This window comes from Amblyraja radiata, chromosome 17, assembly GCF_010909765.2.
Source record: "Amblyraja radiata isolate CabotCenter1 chromosome 17, sAmbRad1.1.pri, whole genome shotgun sequence".
NCBI lineage: Eukaryota > Metazoa > Chordata > Chondrichthyes > Rajiformes > Rajidae > Amblyraja > Amblyraja radiata.
In genome coordinates this window covers 31,327,931-31,343,756 of record NC_045972.1, presented here as the reverse complement: position 1 = coordinate 31,343,756, position 15,826 = coordinate 31,327,931, and the positions used below count along the sequence as shown (strand labels likewise).

Below are 15,826 nucleotides of genomic sequence, written 5' to 3'. Positions count from 1 at the left end.
CATAACCAAAACTGTACACAATACTCCAAATGTAGTCTCCCAACTGAAACATGATGTTCAACACATTTGCACAATGCCTTATCTGTCAAACGCCTTCATCACCACCCCGTATACCCGTGACTCCACTTTCAAATAAATATTTACTTGGTAACATAGGGCTCTCTCCTCACTGATGTGGCCCAGCACCTCAAAGACAACCAGGTTCAGGCACCAAATTCTGTCCCTACCAGTGACATCACATCTCAAAGTGACTGAGGAAATTGGGCTCTGGAAGAGAGAGAGGGAGAGAGAGAGAGAAATATTGGTTTAATGTGTTACTCAAAAGCTGGAACTCCAATGGTGCAGCCGTATAGAGGCACTGCACTAAAATGCTTCCAACATTAATTGAAATTATTGTGGCCAATGTTGGTTGTTTTTTCCCAGAGGATAATCTCAAATTTTTCATTCAATTTCCTTTGAAATGAGCAATAACATTCTGTTCACTTCCTTAATTACTAACTGCAGCTAGCCTTTTGTGAATCATGCACTCGGAGTAGCAGATTTATCTGCATTCCAAAGCTCTGCAATCTCTCCTCATTTAGATAGAGCACATTGATTCCCCCCCCCCCCCCCACAAAATATCTATATTTGGGGCATCAGCAAAGTTAGTGACCATCCTTCAGCCAAGTTGGTTTTTTAAGACCATCCTTCCCATAAGCTGTTTGGTGGTACAACTGCCTCAATGCACTTACCAGGATCAGGATTATTGTTTCTGATTACTTCTCAAGCACTGACTGTTCGCAAAATTAATCTCCGCAAAAATCCTGTTTGAGGGTATATTGCATAAGAGTATATTGCATAATGTTGCTTGAATCCTCGTAACATATAGTCATTTGAGCTTAGCGTTACTGCTCAATTACTCAAGTCGTGATTATAAATCTGGCTTCCTTTCTCCTCCTCCCACTCCCTGTAAGGAATTGCATTAAGACTGTGCACCTGATGTTTTGAACAAAATAAAATGTGTACTGTTTTCTTTGTCGGGAGTTTAAAGAGCAATGTCGATTTGTGATTGCAGGTGATCTTGAAAGACCTGGAGGTACTGGCAGAAATCGCCTCATCTCCAGCAGGTCAGACAGAAGGGCACGATTCAAGTGAAATCATCAGCATCCAAATTAAACAAAATGAGCTGCACATTCCTATTTCTTCCTCCACACCAATGATCTCTTCCAGTAAGTACCACGTTGGTCAGTATTCTCAAGATGCAACTATGTTCAATGGGTCAACTCAGAAACACAGTGATAAGAAAAAACAGTGTGTAGAACTACTTATTTCCAAGCCCTTTAATCTATGCAGCATGTTAAGTCACAACTACTTGAATTAAATTTGCATCGTTACTATGGTAATAAGATGCAAAGCTTTTCATAGGAATGTTATAAGATGAAACTTGGTACATATGAAAATCAAAACAAACTGACAGGGAGTTGAAATAAAAACCAAATGCCGGAAGAAAATGGCAGACCATTGTCAAATGTGGAAAGGAAAACAGTTAACGTGTCGGGTCCAGGCCCTTTCAACAGAAGTGATGGTGTAACAAATGTGCCTAGGTCGCAAAGAAGGTAGACAAACGCAACTATGGTGGAACAAAGGGCATGGCTTTAATCGGGTGAAATAAAGCAGCAGTTAAAGGAATGACAAGGAAGTTTAATCTGATTTAATTGCCATTAATTGCCATCTAACTCAGTTCTTTGTCGATCTCCACCACATCACCCTCATCTGCACTTCGTTTTGATCTTGTTTCGAGAAAAATCTCAATCAATTTACTTGCAAAACCTCCACTGATTTACCTTTGGCATTCCTTTAACCACGATGGTTCAATGGTTGCCAATATGCCTCCGTTTACGCTTACTATCACCAACTTTATTAATCCAGTCTCCATTAACTTTTAACCTTGTCTGACCTTCATCAGCCTCTTCTTGTCCCAGAGTAGACAACCTGTTTGCTTATTCACCAGTAGATCTAGCAAGACTACATCATGTATATTCAGACCTAAATCTCTTGAATCAAAGCTGCTTACTGTTCTAGACTCAGTCTGGGCTGCAAATGTAACGTGAACTCGATTGCTAAATTAACTTAAAATCTATTTACTCTGGATCCTTCGCCCTCATTTTGAAGTGCAAGGAGTTCAGAGACATTTTTGTCAAGATTAAAGCCATCAGACTTCAACAGAAGGGTTGTTACTCTGTTGTTCCTCTACTTTCTCTTACTGGAACACACGCCTAAAGCCTACCATAGCTCCAAATGTTTATAATTTTCTGTTGTCTCCGACTCACTCAGACCCTTTGATTTTATCTTGCCTGCGAGTCACAAGTCTAACTCCACTGATCTTATTCCCACTGCAATGCTGACCCACTAACCTTTATTTCTGGTTCCACCTCGTTAACTAATATGATTCTTCCTCGAGGTGTATTGTCCACCTCTCCTTCAAATCTTTTGTTATTGACTCCCTACAAAGAAAAAATTCCAACCTCTGATCTACTGCTGCATCATTCCTACCCAGCTCCCGCCCTTTCGATTGCAAATTCATACAAAATAACCAGCCCCCAAGCCTTTCCCAGAATCCTTGCTTAAATCCATCTAATGATATTTCTACACCTGCCACAGTACTGAGGTTTATTGTCATAATTATAGATACAAGCTTGGATTATGACATGGTAATGCATCCCACTTAGTTCTTGTCTATCTATCCACAGCCTTTTTACAGTTGACACCATTGCCCTCTTCCAGTGGTTAGCCCTGTGTTTCCAATTTGAAGGAAATTACCTGAAATTCGGGAAATTCTGGTTGTCTTCAGGCAATTTTAGGGAAATTAAATAATTAAATAACGGCGGGGAATTGACACATCCGGCCCGCGAAGGGGTCCAATCCGGCCCGCGGGATGATTTGGCGAAAAAAAGTATATTTACGACCATCTGCGCAGTTGGGGGAGGCCCGTCAGCCGCGTCACAATTGAAAATGGCGCCGGTGACGCAGTAGGAACGCAAAATGACGCTGTCTCCCCGCGCATGCGTAGTGGGCCCGGTATCCACCTGTGAGCTTTTGGGGCAGCAGTCGCACCTGTGTAGTTGGGGAAGGCTTAGAAAATTTCAGCAAATACCATCAAATTCCAGGAAATTTGGGATTCTATTTAAGGAAAAATGTTTTTGAGATGTGGAAGAACTGGGTTAGCCACGGTCATCTAGCTTGGGGAGGGGGCGATTCTCATGGACTGGCATTTCTTCAATTCTGTGGACTTCAAGTGAAGTGATGTTATCCTTAGGGACTGCTTAATTTGAATTTATCTGTGACAAAAAGATCAATGTGTCCAATGCCTTTGAGTAAGGGAGTCACCTTAGGAATGCCCTGACCTACTGGTAAATCAGAAATTGCCATGCTTGGAGGTCAGTCATATCTTTTGTGGCAGCTTCCTACATAATTTTGGCCATCAGCAATATTAAGAAATGAGAACTTCTGCCAACATGGATTTTTATTAAAGTATTGCTAGCTTTTGACTTTAGAGCCTGAAATTATTTTCTGAAATGTTGTTGAAATTCTCAACAAGCTTTCCTAACAGCTGTTGTTCCTCCCTGCGTGCTTTCTGTTGAGGTGGAGTTGTTTACACTAACTTTTTCCATTGCCTCCAAACGTCAACTTCTTTCCTCTTTGGATGTTGATAACCCAATCTTGGCACTTTTGAATCACTGCTTCCTGATATAGCTTTCCTCCACTCTCAACTTGCTATTTGACACCATCTCTCATCAGCAGTTTAAAAGAGGTCAAGTTTAATAAAGTCCATGGATTAACAGATAATGATCTCCTTCCTGTCATGGGTTGTTCTCTCTATCTCATCAGGTAAATGTATCCATGTTTCTGCCCTTGGTCCCTGTGACGTGACAGCAGTGTTTGCTTGTTCCCGTGTCACCTTTGTTCGAAAGCTGCAGTGCAGATCAAATATTTGTGCTGGGTACGCATTTGTGCTGAAGTCGGATTCTCTTTATCTGCTAAAGCACCACAGCTACTTCTTAATGTGAGGGAAGAATCGGTCTCCCTCTGTTTCCATGGAAACAAGCGAGCTGCTCTGACTGTCAATGTTCCGCATAGCCTTCCTTTATGAAAAGAACATTTTATTATGTCCTAGCTAAAAGCTCCCAGATTTCCTGTTTTTGTGTTCCTTGCATTGTCCTATGAGCACAGGGACTCATTAGTGTTAAAGTAAGTTATTATGTGATAAAAGTTGATTTATTTTTAAGTTGGCTTGATATGTCAAGTGATAATTCACCATTTCTAAATTAATTGAGGATATTAACGGAAAAAATGCTTCAGATAATTTCAAGTTCAAGTTAGTTTATTGTCATGTGTCCCTGTATAGGACAATGAAATTCTTGCTTTGCTTAAGCACACAGAAAATAGTAGGCATTTACTACAAAACAGATAAATGTGTCCATATACCATGATATAAATATATACACACATGAATAAATAAACTGATAGTGCAAATAACAGAAAGTGGTTGGTAATAATCAGAGTTTTGTCCGAGCCAGGTTTAATAGCCTGATGGCTGAGGGGAAGTAACTATTCCTGAACCTGGTTGTTGCAGTCTTCAGGCTCCTGTACCTTCTACCTGAAGGTAGCAGGGAGATGAGTGTGTGGCCCGGATGGTGTGGGTCTTTCATGATACTGCCAGCCTTTTTGAGGCAGCGACTGCGATAGATCCCCTCGATGGAAGGAAGGTCAGAGCCGATGATGGACTGGGCAGTGTTTACTACTTTTTGTAGTCTTTTCCTTTCCAGGGCGCTCAAATTGCCGAACCAAGCCACGATGCAACCGGTCAGCATGCTCTCGACTGTGCACCTGTAGAAGTTAGAGAGAGTCTTCCTTGACAATCCGACTCTCCGTAATCTTCTCAGGAAGTAGAGGCGCTGATGTGCTTTTTTGATGATTGCATTAGTGTTCTCGGACCAGGAAAGATCTTCAGAGATGTGCACGCCCAGGAATTTGAAGCTCTTGACCCTTTCAACCATCGACCCGTTGATATAATGGGGCTGTGGGTCCCCCTCCTACTCCTTCCAAAGTCCACAATCAGTTCCTTGGTTTTGCTGGTGTTGAGGGCCAGGTTATTGCGCTGGCACCATATGGACAGTTGCTCGATCTCTCTTCTGTACTCTGACTCATCCCCATCAGTGATACGCCCCACAATAGTGGTGTCGTCAGCGAACTTGATGATGGAGTTCGCACTGTGGTTCGCTACGCAGTCATGGGTATAGAGTGAGTACAGCAGGGGGCTGAGCACGCAGCCTTGAGGTGCTCCCGTGCTGATTGTTATTGAGGCTGACACATTTCCACCAATACGAACAGACTGTGGTCTGTGGACGAGGAAGTCGAGGATCCAGTTGCAGAGGGATGCGCAGAGACCCAGTTCTGCGAGTTTGGTAACCAGTTTGGAGGGGATGATTGTGTTAAATGCCGAGCTGTAATCAATGAATAACAGCCTGACATATGAGTTTTTGTTGTCCAAGTGGTCCAGTGCGGAGTGGAGGGCCAGCGAGATCGCATCCACCGTTGATCTGTTGTGGTGGTACGCGAACTGCAGTGGGTCCAGGTTTTTGTCGATGTAGGAGTTGATTTGCTCCATGATCAACCTCTCAAAGCACTTCATCACCACCGCCGTTAGTGCCACTGGTCGATAGTCATTGAGGCATGTCACCTTACTCTTCTTGGGCACCGGTATAATTGATGCCCTTTTAAAGCAGGTGGGGACCTCAGACCTCAGAAGTGAGAGATTGAAAATGTCCGTAAAAACTCCCGCCAGTTGGTCCGCACAGGTTTTTAGAACACGGCCGGGTATACCATCAGGACCAGGTGCTTTTCGGGGGTTCACCCCTCTGAAGGATTTCCTGACATCGGCCTCTGTGACTGAGACTGAAATGCCATCGCAGCGAATGGGGGATCGGGAAGGCACATCAGTATTCTCCCTGTCAAAGCGTGCGTAAAATGCATTGAGCTCGTCAGGGAGTGATGTTACACCGGCATTCGAGCTGCCTCCTGGTTTTGCCTTGTAGGAGGTGATTGCATTCAGACCCTGCCACAGCTGCCGAACATCTGTCTCGTCCTCCAGTTTGGAGCAGAAGTCCCTTTTGGTCTTTCTGATGGCCTTACCAAGGTCGTATCTGGTCTTCATGTAGGCCACTGTATCATCGGAGGTGAATGCCCTGTGTCTGGACTTCAGGAGAGTGCGGATCTCAAAGTTCATCCAAGGTTTCTGATTGGGAAACACTCGGAAGGTTTTTGTAGGGATGCAGTCCTCCACAGTTGTTGAAATTTAAACCTGATTGTTAATAGAAAGAAACAAGATTTGTATGTATGGTATATAGCACCATTTAAGACCTCACAAAGCACTTCACAACTGAGTACATCTACCACAAATCAGAAATATTTAATGTAGGAAATTTAACAGATACTTTGGACACAGTGTTCAAATTTGATAATGATCTGAAAATCTCTTGCTGAGGCAGAAATATTGGTCAGAAGCCAGAACGACTTCCCTTGCATGTTAAGATGTGGTGCCTTGAGATCATTACCTCTTTGATTTATTGTCTTCTCTGTGAGGCAGTATCATCATCAGCAGCACAGGATCGTTGGCCCAGATCTTGTGCTCAATTTTCTGCAATGAGTCTTGAAATCACAACAGTCACGTGTAGTGGACTCAGAATCACCGAGTCACAACTGAAACTATAATACCACTAGACAAAGTGAGACCCGTTGGGTCCCAGTCACATGGGAGGCCTGGTCCCCCAACGCAACCCGTTCCCCATACGCAATATTCCACCACTCACCCGTTCCCCTAACGCAATCCGTTCCCCATACACAATATTCCACCACTCACCCATAGCCCCTAACTGCGCAGGCTCAGCTAATTTCTCCTCATCCCCGAGCACTCCCTCCCCCTCCTCTTCATGTGTGTGAGGGGAGAGGAAAATGGGGTGTGTGGCGGAGGGGGGGGGGGGGGGGGGTTGTGTGTGGACGGGGAGGTGTAGGAGGGGATGTGGGGGGAGGGGTGTGTGTGACGGGGGTGGGATGGGGGGACGTGTGTGGGTGGGGGAGGGGTGTGCGGGGGAGAGGCGGTGGGGTTGGGGCGGGGGGTGGTTGTGGGGGCGGGGGGTTGTGGGGGCGGCTTTGGGTCCCTCCGAAAGTCCGGTTGGAAACCTCCGCCAGCTTTCCTCAGCTCCAGTAAAGACGCGATGGCGCAGGAGGGGCGGACCGTCCTGGGGAGTGACGGGAAGAGACTAATCCACGCGGCACCAACTGGCAGGAGAAGAGTTCGATCTGCGCGCACACGGTTTTTAAGACTTTTAAACCTCGCTAACTTTTACGACATTCAACCAATCAGAACGAAACTTGGTGCACTCGCAGCTCAGGAGAATGGTGGGTGAAATGGCGAAAAATCATAGCACTACTGCGAATCGTTTTTTCGCAAATAGAAAGACCGCCAAACCGGAAGATAACAAGATCAGAGTTTTAGTTATGTATAGTAGAAGAATCCAAAGACCTTAACCTGTTTGTTACCAAGAAATAAAGACAACTCAGAGACCTGCAATTAAGACCTGCAAAATGCAACTTCACAACTTCTAAAATGCAATTAGCTGTAGCTGCAGATATTAACCATTTTTTAAACTAGCTATCAGTAAGTTACGAGTATTTGGATATTTTTATTGGTTTTATTTCGGTATTCAAATATCAGCAGCTTTAATAGGTGTTTTATTGCCCATCTTTCGTGATATGTGGACGGACGACAGAGCTTTGATCGGATCAGTGGGATGTGCAATTTCCTGGTTATGAATATATGTTGCATTTGCTGTTTAGCATGCAAGTGGCCACTTCAGTGGGTTGTGCCTGACTTCATGTGCTGAGTGCAAGCCTACTTCACAGACGTTTTGGAAATACTAAAAGATATGTTATGCCACAATGTTATAGATGGTGGTGGAACAACATTGTCTGAAACACTCAGTAAGGAAAGATAAGGTGTTTAAGAAGGAACTGCAGATGTTGGAAAATCGAAGGTACATAAAAATGCTGGAGAAACTCAGCGGGTGCAGCAGCATCTATGGAGCGAAGGAAATAGGCAATGTTTCATGCCAAAACCCTTCTTCAGACTGAAGAAGGGTTTCGGCCCGAAACTTTGTCTATTTCCTTCGCTCCATAGATGCTGCTGCACCCGCTGAGTTTCTCCAGCATTTTTGTGTACCTTCATATTTTAGGTTACTGACTTCCCATCTGAATACAGTTCTGCTGATGGTTCATCGGTTCCTGAACCTGGTCATGTATTGGTTTGTCATTGTCACATGTACTGGGATACAATGAAAAACTTTGTTTGCCTGCTAGCCGTCAAACCAGGCTACATGAGTAGAATTAACCCATACACAAATATAACAGGTAGAGCAAAGAGAAAAATACCAGCATTATACTGTTACAGCTACAGAGAAAATGCAGATTTTTTTTAAAGTGCAATGGCTGCAATGAGGTGGGTTGGGGGATTAGGACTACACACCTATAGCTTATGAGTGGACCATGTAATAGTCCAATAACAGCGGGGGGGGGGGGGAGCTATTTCTGGATTTGTGACCTGCTTTCAACCTTTTATACCTTGTGCCCAATGTGCTTTCTTGGCCATAGCTTCAATGTTGGCAGGTCAAATTATTGGTGATATTTATGCTTAGGAACTTGTAGCTCTCAGCTATCTCCACTTATGCTCCATTCATGTTGTCTGATGTACACCACCTTGTTTCCTGAAGTCAATAATTAGTTCATTCGTCTTGCTGACATTGAGAGAGTGGTTGTTGTCATGACACCGTGTTACTAAGTTCTCTATCTCCTTTCTGTACCCTGTCTAGTTATTGTTCAAGATCCAGCCCACAATGGCCCACAAAGTTGCAAATGGAGTTGGACCAAAATCTGGCCAGGCAGTTGTGAGTCTATAGGGAGAATAGCAATATGCTGAGAGAGCATCATTGCATTATCCTAGAGGATGTTTTTGTTGCCTATCCTCAATGATTGTGATTGTGATGCATAGGTCAGGAAGTCAGGTGTGACACCTTGGGCTTTTGTACGTCCTGTGCAATGATCACTGTGAGAAGAAGGCATTGTCCGAATGGTGGGCATCTTTGGTGATGGCTGCCACCCTCTCGAGGCAGGCCTCATGGATGCTTTCGATAAGAATGGCTGTGCCGATGATGGACTGGGCTAAGTCCACCACTTTGCTACATCTTGTTTGAATGGCCGTACTTTGATGCAACCAGTCCATAGTGCACCTGCAGAAGTTTGTTAGGACATTCGAACACACTGAATCGTTTAAAATTTCTAAGAAAATATAAGTGCTAGAGCACCTCCTTTCATGGTAACATCTAAATGCAGGACCATGCCAAGTCATCCAAAATGTTAATGCCCAGGATTTTTAATTTGCTAAGTCTCTCCATTACAGACCTATCAATGAAAACTGTCACATGGTCTCCCTGCTCCCCCTTTTGGAAGTTAACATTAAATTCCTTGGGTTTCTTGTGATGTTGAGCAAGAACTTAAAGGTGCCCATTCATAGTATAAGTATGTAAATTTTTGGGCAAATTGAAGTACCTTCAGGTACTAAGTCCAATATCTCCCTGCTTCACTATCGAGAGAAACCGAGAGAAGTATTACATTATTGAGAACAGCAGTATATCATCCAGCCCCTCAAGTATGTTCCACCATGTAACTAGATCATGGCTGATATTAATCTAATGCAATCATTTAGGACTGAGATGAAAAAAACATTTTTCACACAGAGAGTGTTGAATCTCTGGAATTCTCTGCCACAGAAGGTAGTTGAGGCCAGTTCATTGTCTATATTTAAGAGGGAGTTGGATGTGGCCCTTGTGGCTAAAGGGATCAGGGGGTATGGAGAGAAGGCAGGTACAGGATACTGAGTTGGATGATCAGCCAAGATCGGCCGAAGGGCCGAATGGCCTACTCCTGCACCTAATTTCTATGTTTCTATTATACCTTTACTTAGACAAAACCATTAATATATTTTAGTTAATAAACATATATTAAATCAGACTTAAAATTAGCCATTAGTCTGGTATCATGTTCCCAGGTTATGGAATGAATTCATAAATTCTACCAGCCAATACGTGGGGTTATTTCCTAATTTATTCCTGAAAAGCCTGACTATCCAATTTATTGTTTATTAATTAATTCTAAATTCCACAGCCTGTGGAATGAGTTCATTCTATATATCATAGCTGTCCCTCTCAGTACCTTCTTAACATCTTGAAAGTTTTCATTCGGTGCAGCTGCAAATTTCCTCAATTCTATCAAATGTTAGCCAAATGACTGTAATTGCTGCTTGTAATTATCCAAATGTCCAGGAAACCTTGATAACCATGTTCTGCCCCTTCCTCTGTTCCATCCTCTGACTTAGTCCTCCCGCTGTACCCTGTTTAGGACGGTGTATCCCAGCACGTCTTTTTAACTATGTAATCTGTTGCTTTCGATATGAAGCCCAATTTTCCGTTAGCCTCTGATTATTATCAATGCCCATGTCATGGTTTTTGATCTATGCGTCCGGACTCAGCTGATTTGTTGCCACTTGTCCTTTCTCCCAATTGCCAGAGTATGTGCTAGTTTCAAACTTTTCAAATGTGTCGGAAGGAACTGCACATGCTGGTTTAAACCGAAGATAGACACAAAATGCTGGAGTAACTCAGCGGGACAGGCAGCATCTCTGGAGAGAAGGAATCGGTGACTTTTTGAGTCAAGACCCATCTTCATACTAATCAGGGGAGAGAGAAACAAACGATGTTTCCCCTGACTAGTCTGAAGAAGGGACTCGACCCGAAATGTCACACATTCCTTCTCTCCAGAGATGCTGCCTGTTCCGCTGAGTTACTCCAGCATTTTGTGTCTATCTTTGTAAGTAGAGTTTCTTCCTGCGGAGACATGGATCAACAAATGCTGGTCTCGAATTTTGTCCTTTCAAAAACTGTCTTATCCTCAGTCCTAAATGTTTACACACCATTTGACTATTGCTAAACTGTCTTAACCTCAGTCCTAAATGTTTACACACCATTTGACTAAATCTGACATTGCTAAACTTAATATAACTTGTTTCCTGATTGGTTCTAGCACACGATGCTTAGAAAACTATCATTGTTTACAGAGTTGTTCAGTACTACCCTTATAGATTCACTTTGGTAAATAGCTCCATTTTTTGTTCCAGAGCATGTCTTTTCCCTTTCCTCCACTTTTGACCTCCAATTCCCATGCTATTGTCTCTGGCCGGATTCTTTATGAATCGACCATGTGACTGCCATTAACATGCTGCAGATATCAAAATGCAATACTTGGTGCAATCTGTCTCAGAGTTTCCCCAATCCACCTCAAACCCTTAAATCCCTTGGCACCAAATAGCCAAACTCACATAGGTCATGAAATCGAACTGGAGGCTTTCTGGAACCTTGCATTGTAGTAGAAATTCGATTAATAGGTTATTACTTTTTCTGGTTTACACAAATTATTGAAAAGGCAAGTAACTCTGCTCTTTAGGGCATAAGGTCTGATCTGCTTGTTTAATCAAATGTGTCAACGTTACTGCTGGCCGCATGCAATATTTAGCATTTTTGAATGCTCCATAGAAAGAAGTTTGTTTATGAGCAAAGTGATTCATGCCGGAATAGTACTGAGCAGTACAGACTAAATCTCAGCCTGCGCAGAGCTTCCTCACGACTGTTATTATGACATAATCCTTGGCCAGGTTACTGCCAGACCTGGAGCAGGGCAGCATTATTCTGATCACTCACCAGTGACGTCCTGCTAAGCGAGTATGTTATGTTGGCCGAGGATGCTTTTGGGATTGGTTATTGTGCCCCAGAATTGAAAAGCTGAAATGCATCCAGAGGTCTGTGCATGAATAATGCCAGGAGTTGCAGAGTCAAGAGGCATAACCTTACCCCTCTGGACTGCACTATCCACCCTCCCTTTATTATAACTGATGGTGGTGAGACTGCCCATAGTTGTGTGACTATATGAATATGGGCTGAACGCCTCCACAGGACAGAAAGTGCTGGTGGGCTGTGATTGCTTCCATTTTTTTTTTAAATCCCTTTTTTCATTAATTTTGCCATTCCGAAAGGGATGAATAAAGTGGACAGCAATTCGGGTGACTGCGATAGTGTAAGTTCAGTGCGTGGGATACATCTTGTTGGAAAGTTCAGCAACACCAAAAATACCTTGCACCTGACAAAAGGTTCTTTCCTGTAATTTATTCAGTGCCATTCCGACAATCCCACTTTCTGCTTCACCTTGGCCACGCATTCCAACCAGTTCTTTCTCAGTACCGCAGCTCAGCTGAGTCATGTTTCCTGCGCCTTTGGGTAATGGGCCTTGAGGGACAAAGGGGAAAATAATCGGTCGGCCACTTGCCATAGAAAAGGGTTCACTTTTGCGGTGGTTCACCCGAGCGCCATAAGCTAGTTTAAACTAGTCACAGATGTTCTTCAGTCTGTGGTCTGATAATGGATCCTACCAGAACTGTGACATTATCCACTTATGAGGAAATTTTCAACCGAATGTAACCACTGTCCAAGATCATTGCCTCTCTTTTGCCATGTTCTTCTTAATGGACTTAGCAAGGAACTGACACCACATACTAACAAGATAAAGGAAAGAGCTTTCTATTTTATACCCAAGAGTGTTTTATTGTCATATATCCCAGATAGAACAATGAAATTCTTACTTGCAGCAGCACAACAGAATATGTAAACATAGTACACTGTTGTGAGAGAAAAAAAACATTAATTTGGACTGCTATGGACGTCTGTTTAGACCATTTGCATAAAATTATGGATTCCTACCCAAATCCCATTTTGGAGAGCATGCCCGTTAGTTGTGGTGTTTCATGAAAGATCTTCTGGTCTAAGTCCAACCTCCTGTCCTGTACATAGACAGTGGTATCTCAGAGGTCTGTTGGAGATCTAAATATCTAAATCTAAATTTTATTAGTTATTTATGTTATGACATCAGAAGGAAGCTGCATACCAAATCTCGTTGCGCTTATGTGCAATGACAATAAAATATATTATTATATTATTATTATTATTATTCCTGCCTCTTCTTTGATCTGGTTGATAAATAATCCCAGAGTAGATCTGTTTCAATGCCCTTAGACATAATCTTGTATTTCACATTTTGCAGTGAAATGAGTCAAAAAAGTTTGATCCCTTGGTTCTTCCCTTTCACTTGTAGATTAGAATGAGGATGCTCTTCTCTTGGATTTTGACAATCTACTAGCTGGGTATACGGCAATGTACTCTTCCAGCAGGTCTGGATTGCTCAAATGCCACAAAGAATAAGTCAGCCAGCAAGCCACTGCTTCCAAGAGTTTTACATCCTTTGTAGTAATGGATAGACCCTGTCAGCTTGTCTATCGCTAATGGTGATACGGATTCTCCTGCTTGCTATCATCTAAAACCACTGTAATAGAGCAGCAGGAAAACGTGAAGGCTTTGCTGTTTGTGGCCTTTGGGAGGCTGTTCTTTCGGAGGCCTTCAAATTAAATGGCTCGGCATGAAAAGATTTGCAGATCCTGTTTATGTCAGGATGTACTGTAAGGATGTTGTTACTAAGCCATTTTTTAAATTTATGACCTGATAAGGGAGCTCACTCAGTGATTCCTTTAGAAGAAGCTTAAGCATGTTCTATCCTGCTTCACAGTGCGCTATCTGGATTGGAAAATGCATCTAATCAATCGTATTAGTTAGGAACCATGTTTTAATTGGGGGTCTGTTAAAATATTAATGTAAGTGACCCTGTACTATACACTTTAAGTGACATTAGCTTACCTTTCATTCACATTAGTTGTCATTATGCAGTCTGCACAGATTACAAACAAAATGATATTTGTAATATGTCTTTCACAAGCACAGACCCTATCAAAGCAATTGATTGCCATAGTAGTCTTGCTTGTGTAATGTAAGAAGTATGACAACTAAATTGCATAGCGAAAGCTTTCGCAGCAGCAGTATAATAATAACTGCATCATTTATGTTAATTATACTGGAGGAGCGAGGAGTGTTGTGCCAGGTCACCAGGAAAACTTCCCTCACTCTTCAAAAAATAATGCAGTGGCAACAGAGGTGCATAAATTGTAAACGCTTGAGTTCTCTATCGTGTGGAACATTACACACTGCAACATCTAGAAACATGCAGCAAGCAGGTCAGGCGCTATCAGCAACATGTTGACATTTCATTACAGTGCTGATGAAAGGTTATCATCCTGTCATGTTGAACCTTGCGTTTCTCTCTGTTTGCCCTGCTGAATGTTTCCAACATTTTATCTTTTTTATTTTACAGATCTCCAGTAATATTTCACTTTTATCTGTTCATCTTTGCAAACACACATACTGTGTTCTTGATGCCTTGCCAGACCAGCAGCGATTGACACAATGACCTCATTGTTTACATGTGTCCTATTATTTTTATATACCTCTTTGTTCTGGTCCTAGTTGCAAGGGTCTATTGGAGGCATTGCCAGCGGTTCCAGAGTGAGCTGATTGGGGAGTTGTTTGTGTGAGTTAATCAGGAGGAAATGTCCAACGTCCTGCACTCAGCTCATAATCACCACATTATCTTGAGATCCAGTTTTCCTCCCTCTTGTTGTACTTCGAGTGATATGCCTTGTGAAAACTCAGACAAATTGGGCCATTTTTGTTGCTGTGCAGCAAATTAAGAACAAGAGGGATGCACACAAAATGTCCATGAACACATATCTGGGGCACAGCCTGCTCAGCCAGGTCTAGTGATGGAATCCTCCTGATGTTGTTCAAAATGATTTGATTGCTGTTGTCAGGGAGACCGGATTCTGGTGGCTGCAGCGACAAGCACGAATCCGGGGCTGGTTTGTTAAATTAATCTGTCGGTTTGGATGCTGAGACGTTGATTTTTCACACAGGCTATGAAGCAATTACCATCGTCAGAATGTCACATAGGCAGGTGTTCTGTGACTTGGCTTCTCTGTGAACGTGGCTCATTCTCCAACCTTTCAAATTGCATTTCATTCATGATTAATGGAAGTGCCAGATAATTCAGCTAGACAAGTAGAAAGTATTTTTAATTCACTCCGTTTCAATTTTTCCAGAATGTAAACGGCCTTTTGGAGTGTGGCAGTGATTTTCTCCGCTGATACAAAGCCCTGTACTCATTTGTTCCATGTTTATTACTGAGACATGTTAATGTAAATCCCTGTGGGTGCTTGCTACTGGGAAGCGGGAGATGAAGTCGCAAATGAAAAATAGGAGACTGCTTAAGTTCTCTTAATTAGCCTCACACTGACAAGGGATCGAATGCCCAGTGACCCACCTTTGAAAGCTTCACATTCCTTCTGTTTTATCAGCATGTCATTCATTACAGAGAAGTGTAGATGTTCTGTTATTTTTTGTTATAATTATGGTCCCTTTGTGTGAACAGTGTCCCGATTGCTTACCTCAGGAAAAAGGTCCAGGCTGTGTCCACGTGGGTGTCGAGAGATTTTGAAAGTGCAATTTCTTTTGATCCAGAGGCTGTTCGTGTTTATACATTCCAGTACTCTACAAGAAAAAATACCGTCTAAGTGATGGATTCATTGCCACTAGCGTGGAATTCATTAGCAATGAAGACTGGAAGTCAAGTCAATGGATATTTTGTACGGCAAAGATAGATAGATACTTGGTTAGTACGGGTGTCAGGGGTTATGGGGAGATGGCAGGAGAATGGGGTTAGGAGGGAGAGATAGATCAGCCATGATTGA

The 15,826-nt window shown here is 42.8% G+C and overlaps 1 protein-coding gene across 2 annotated transcripts in view; it reads left to right on the top strand.

The window, feature by feature from the left end:
* The window catches only part of vac14 (VAC14 component of PIKFYVE complex), a 246,888-nt gene that overhangs the window by 90,188 nt on the left and 140,874 nt on the right, over positions 1–15,826 (top strand). For both annotated transcript variants that reach the window (XM_033036030.1, XM_033036029.1), the window contains exon 14: positions 1,055–1,208. In XM_033036030.1, coding sequence (XP_032891921.1) covers positions 1,055–1,208 — 154 coding nt within the window. The remainder of the gene's footprint in view (positions 1–1,054; positions 1,209–15,826) is intronic.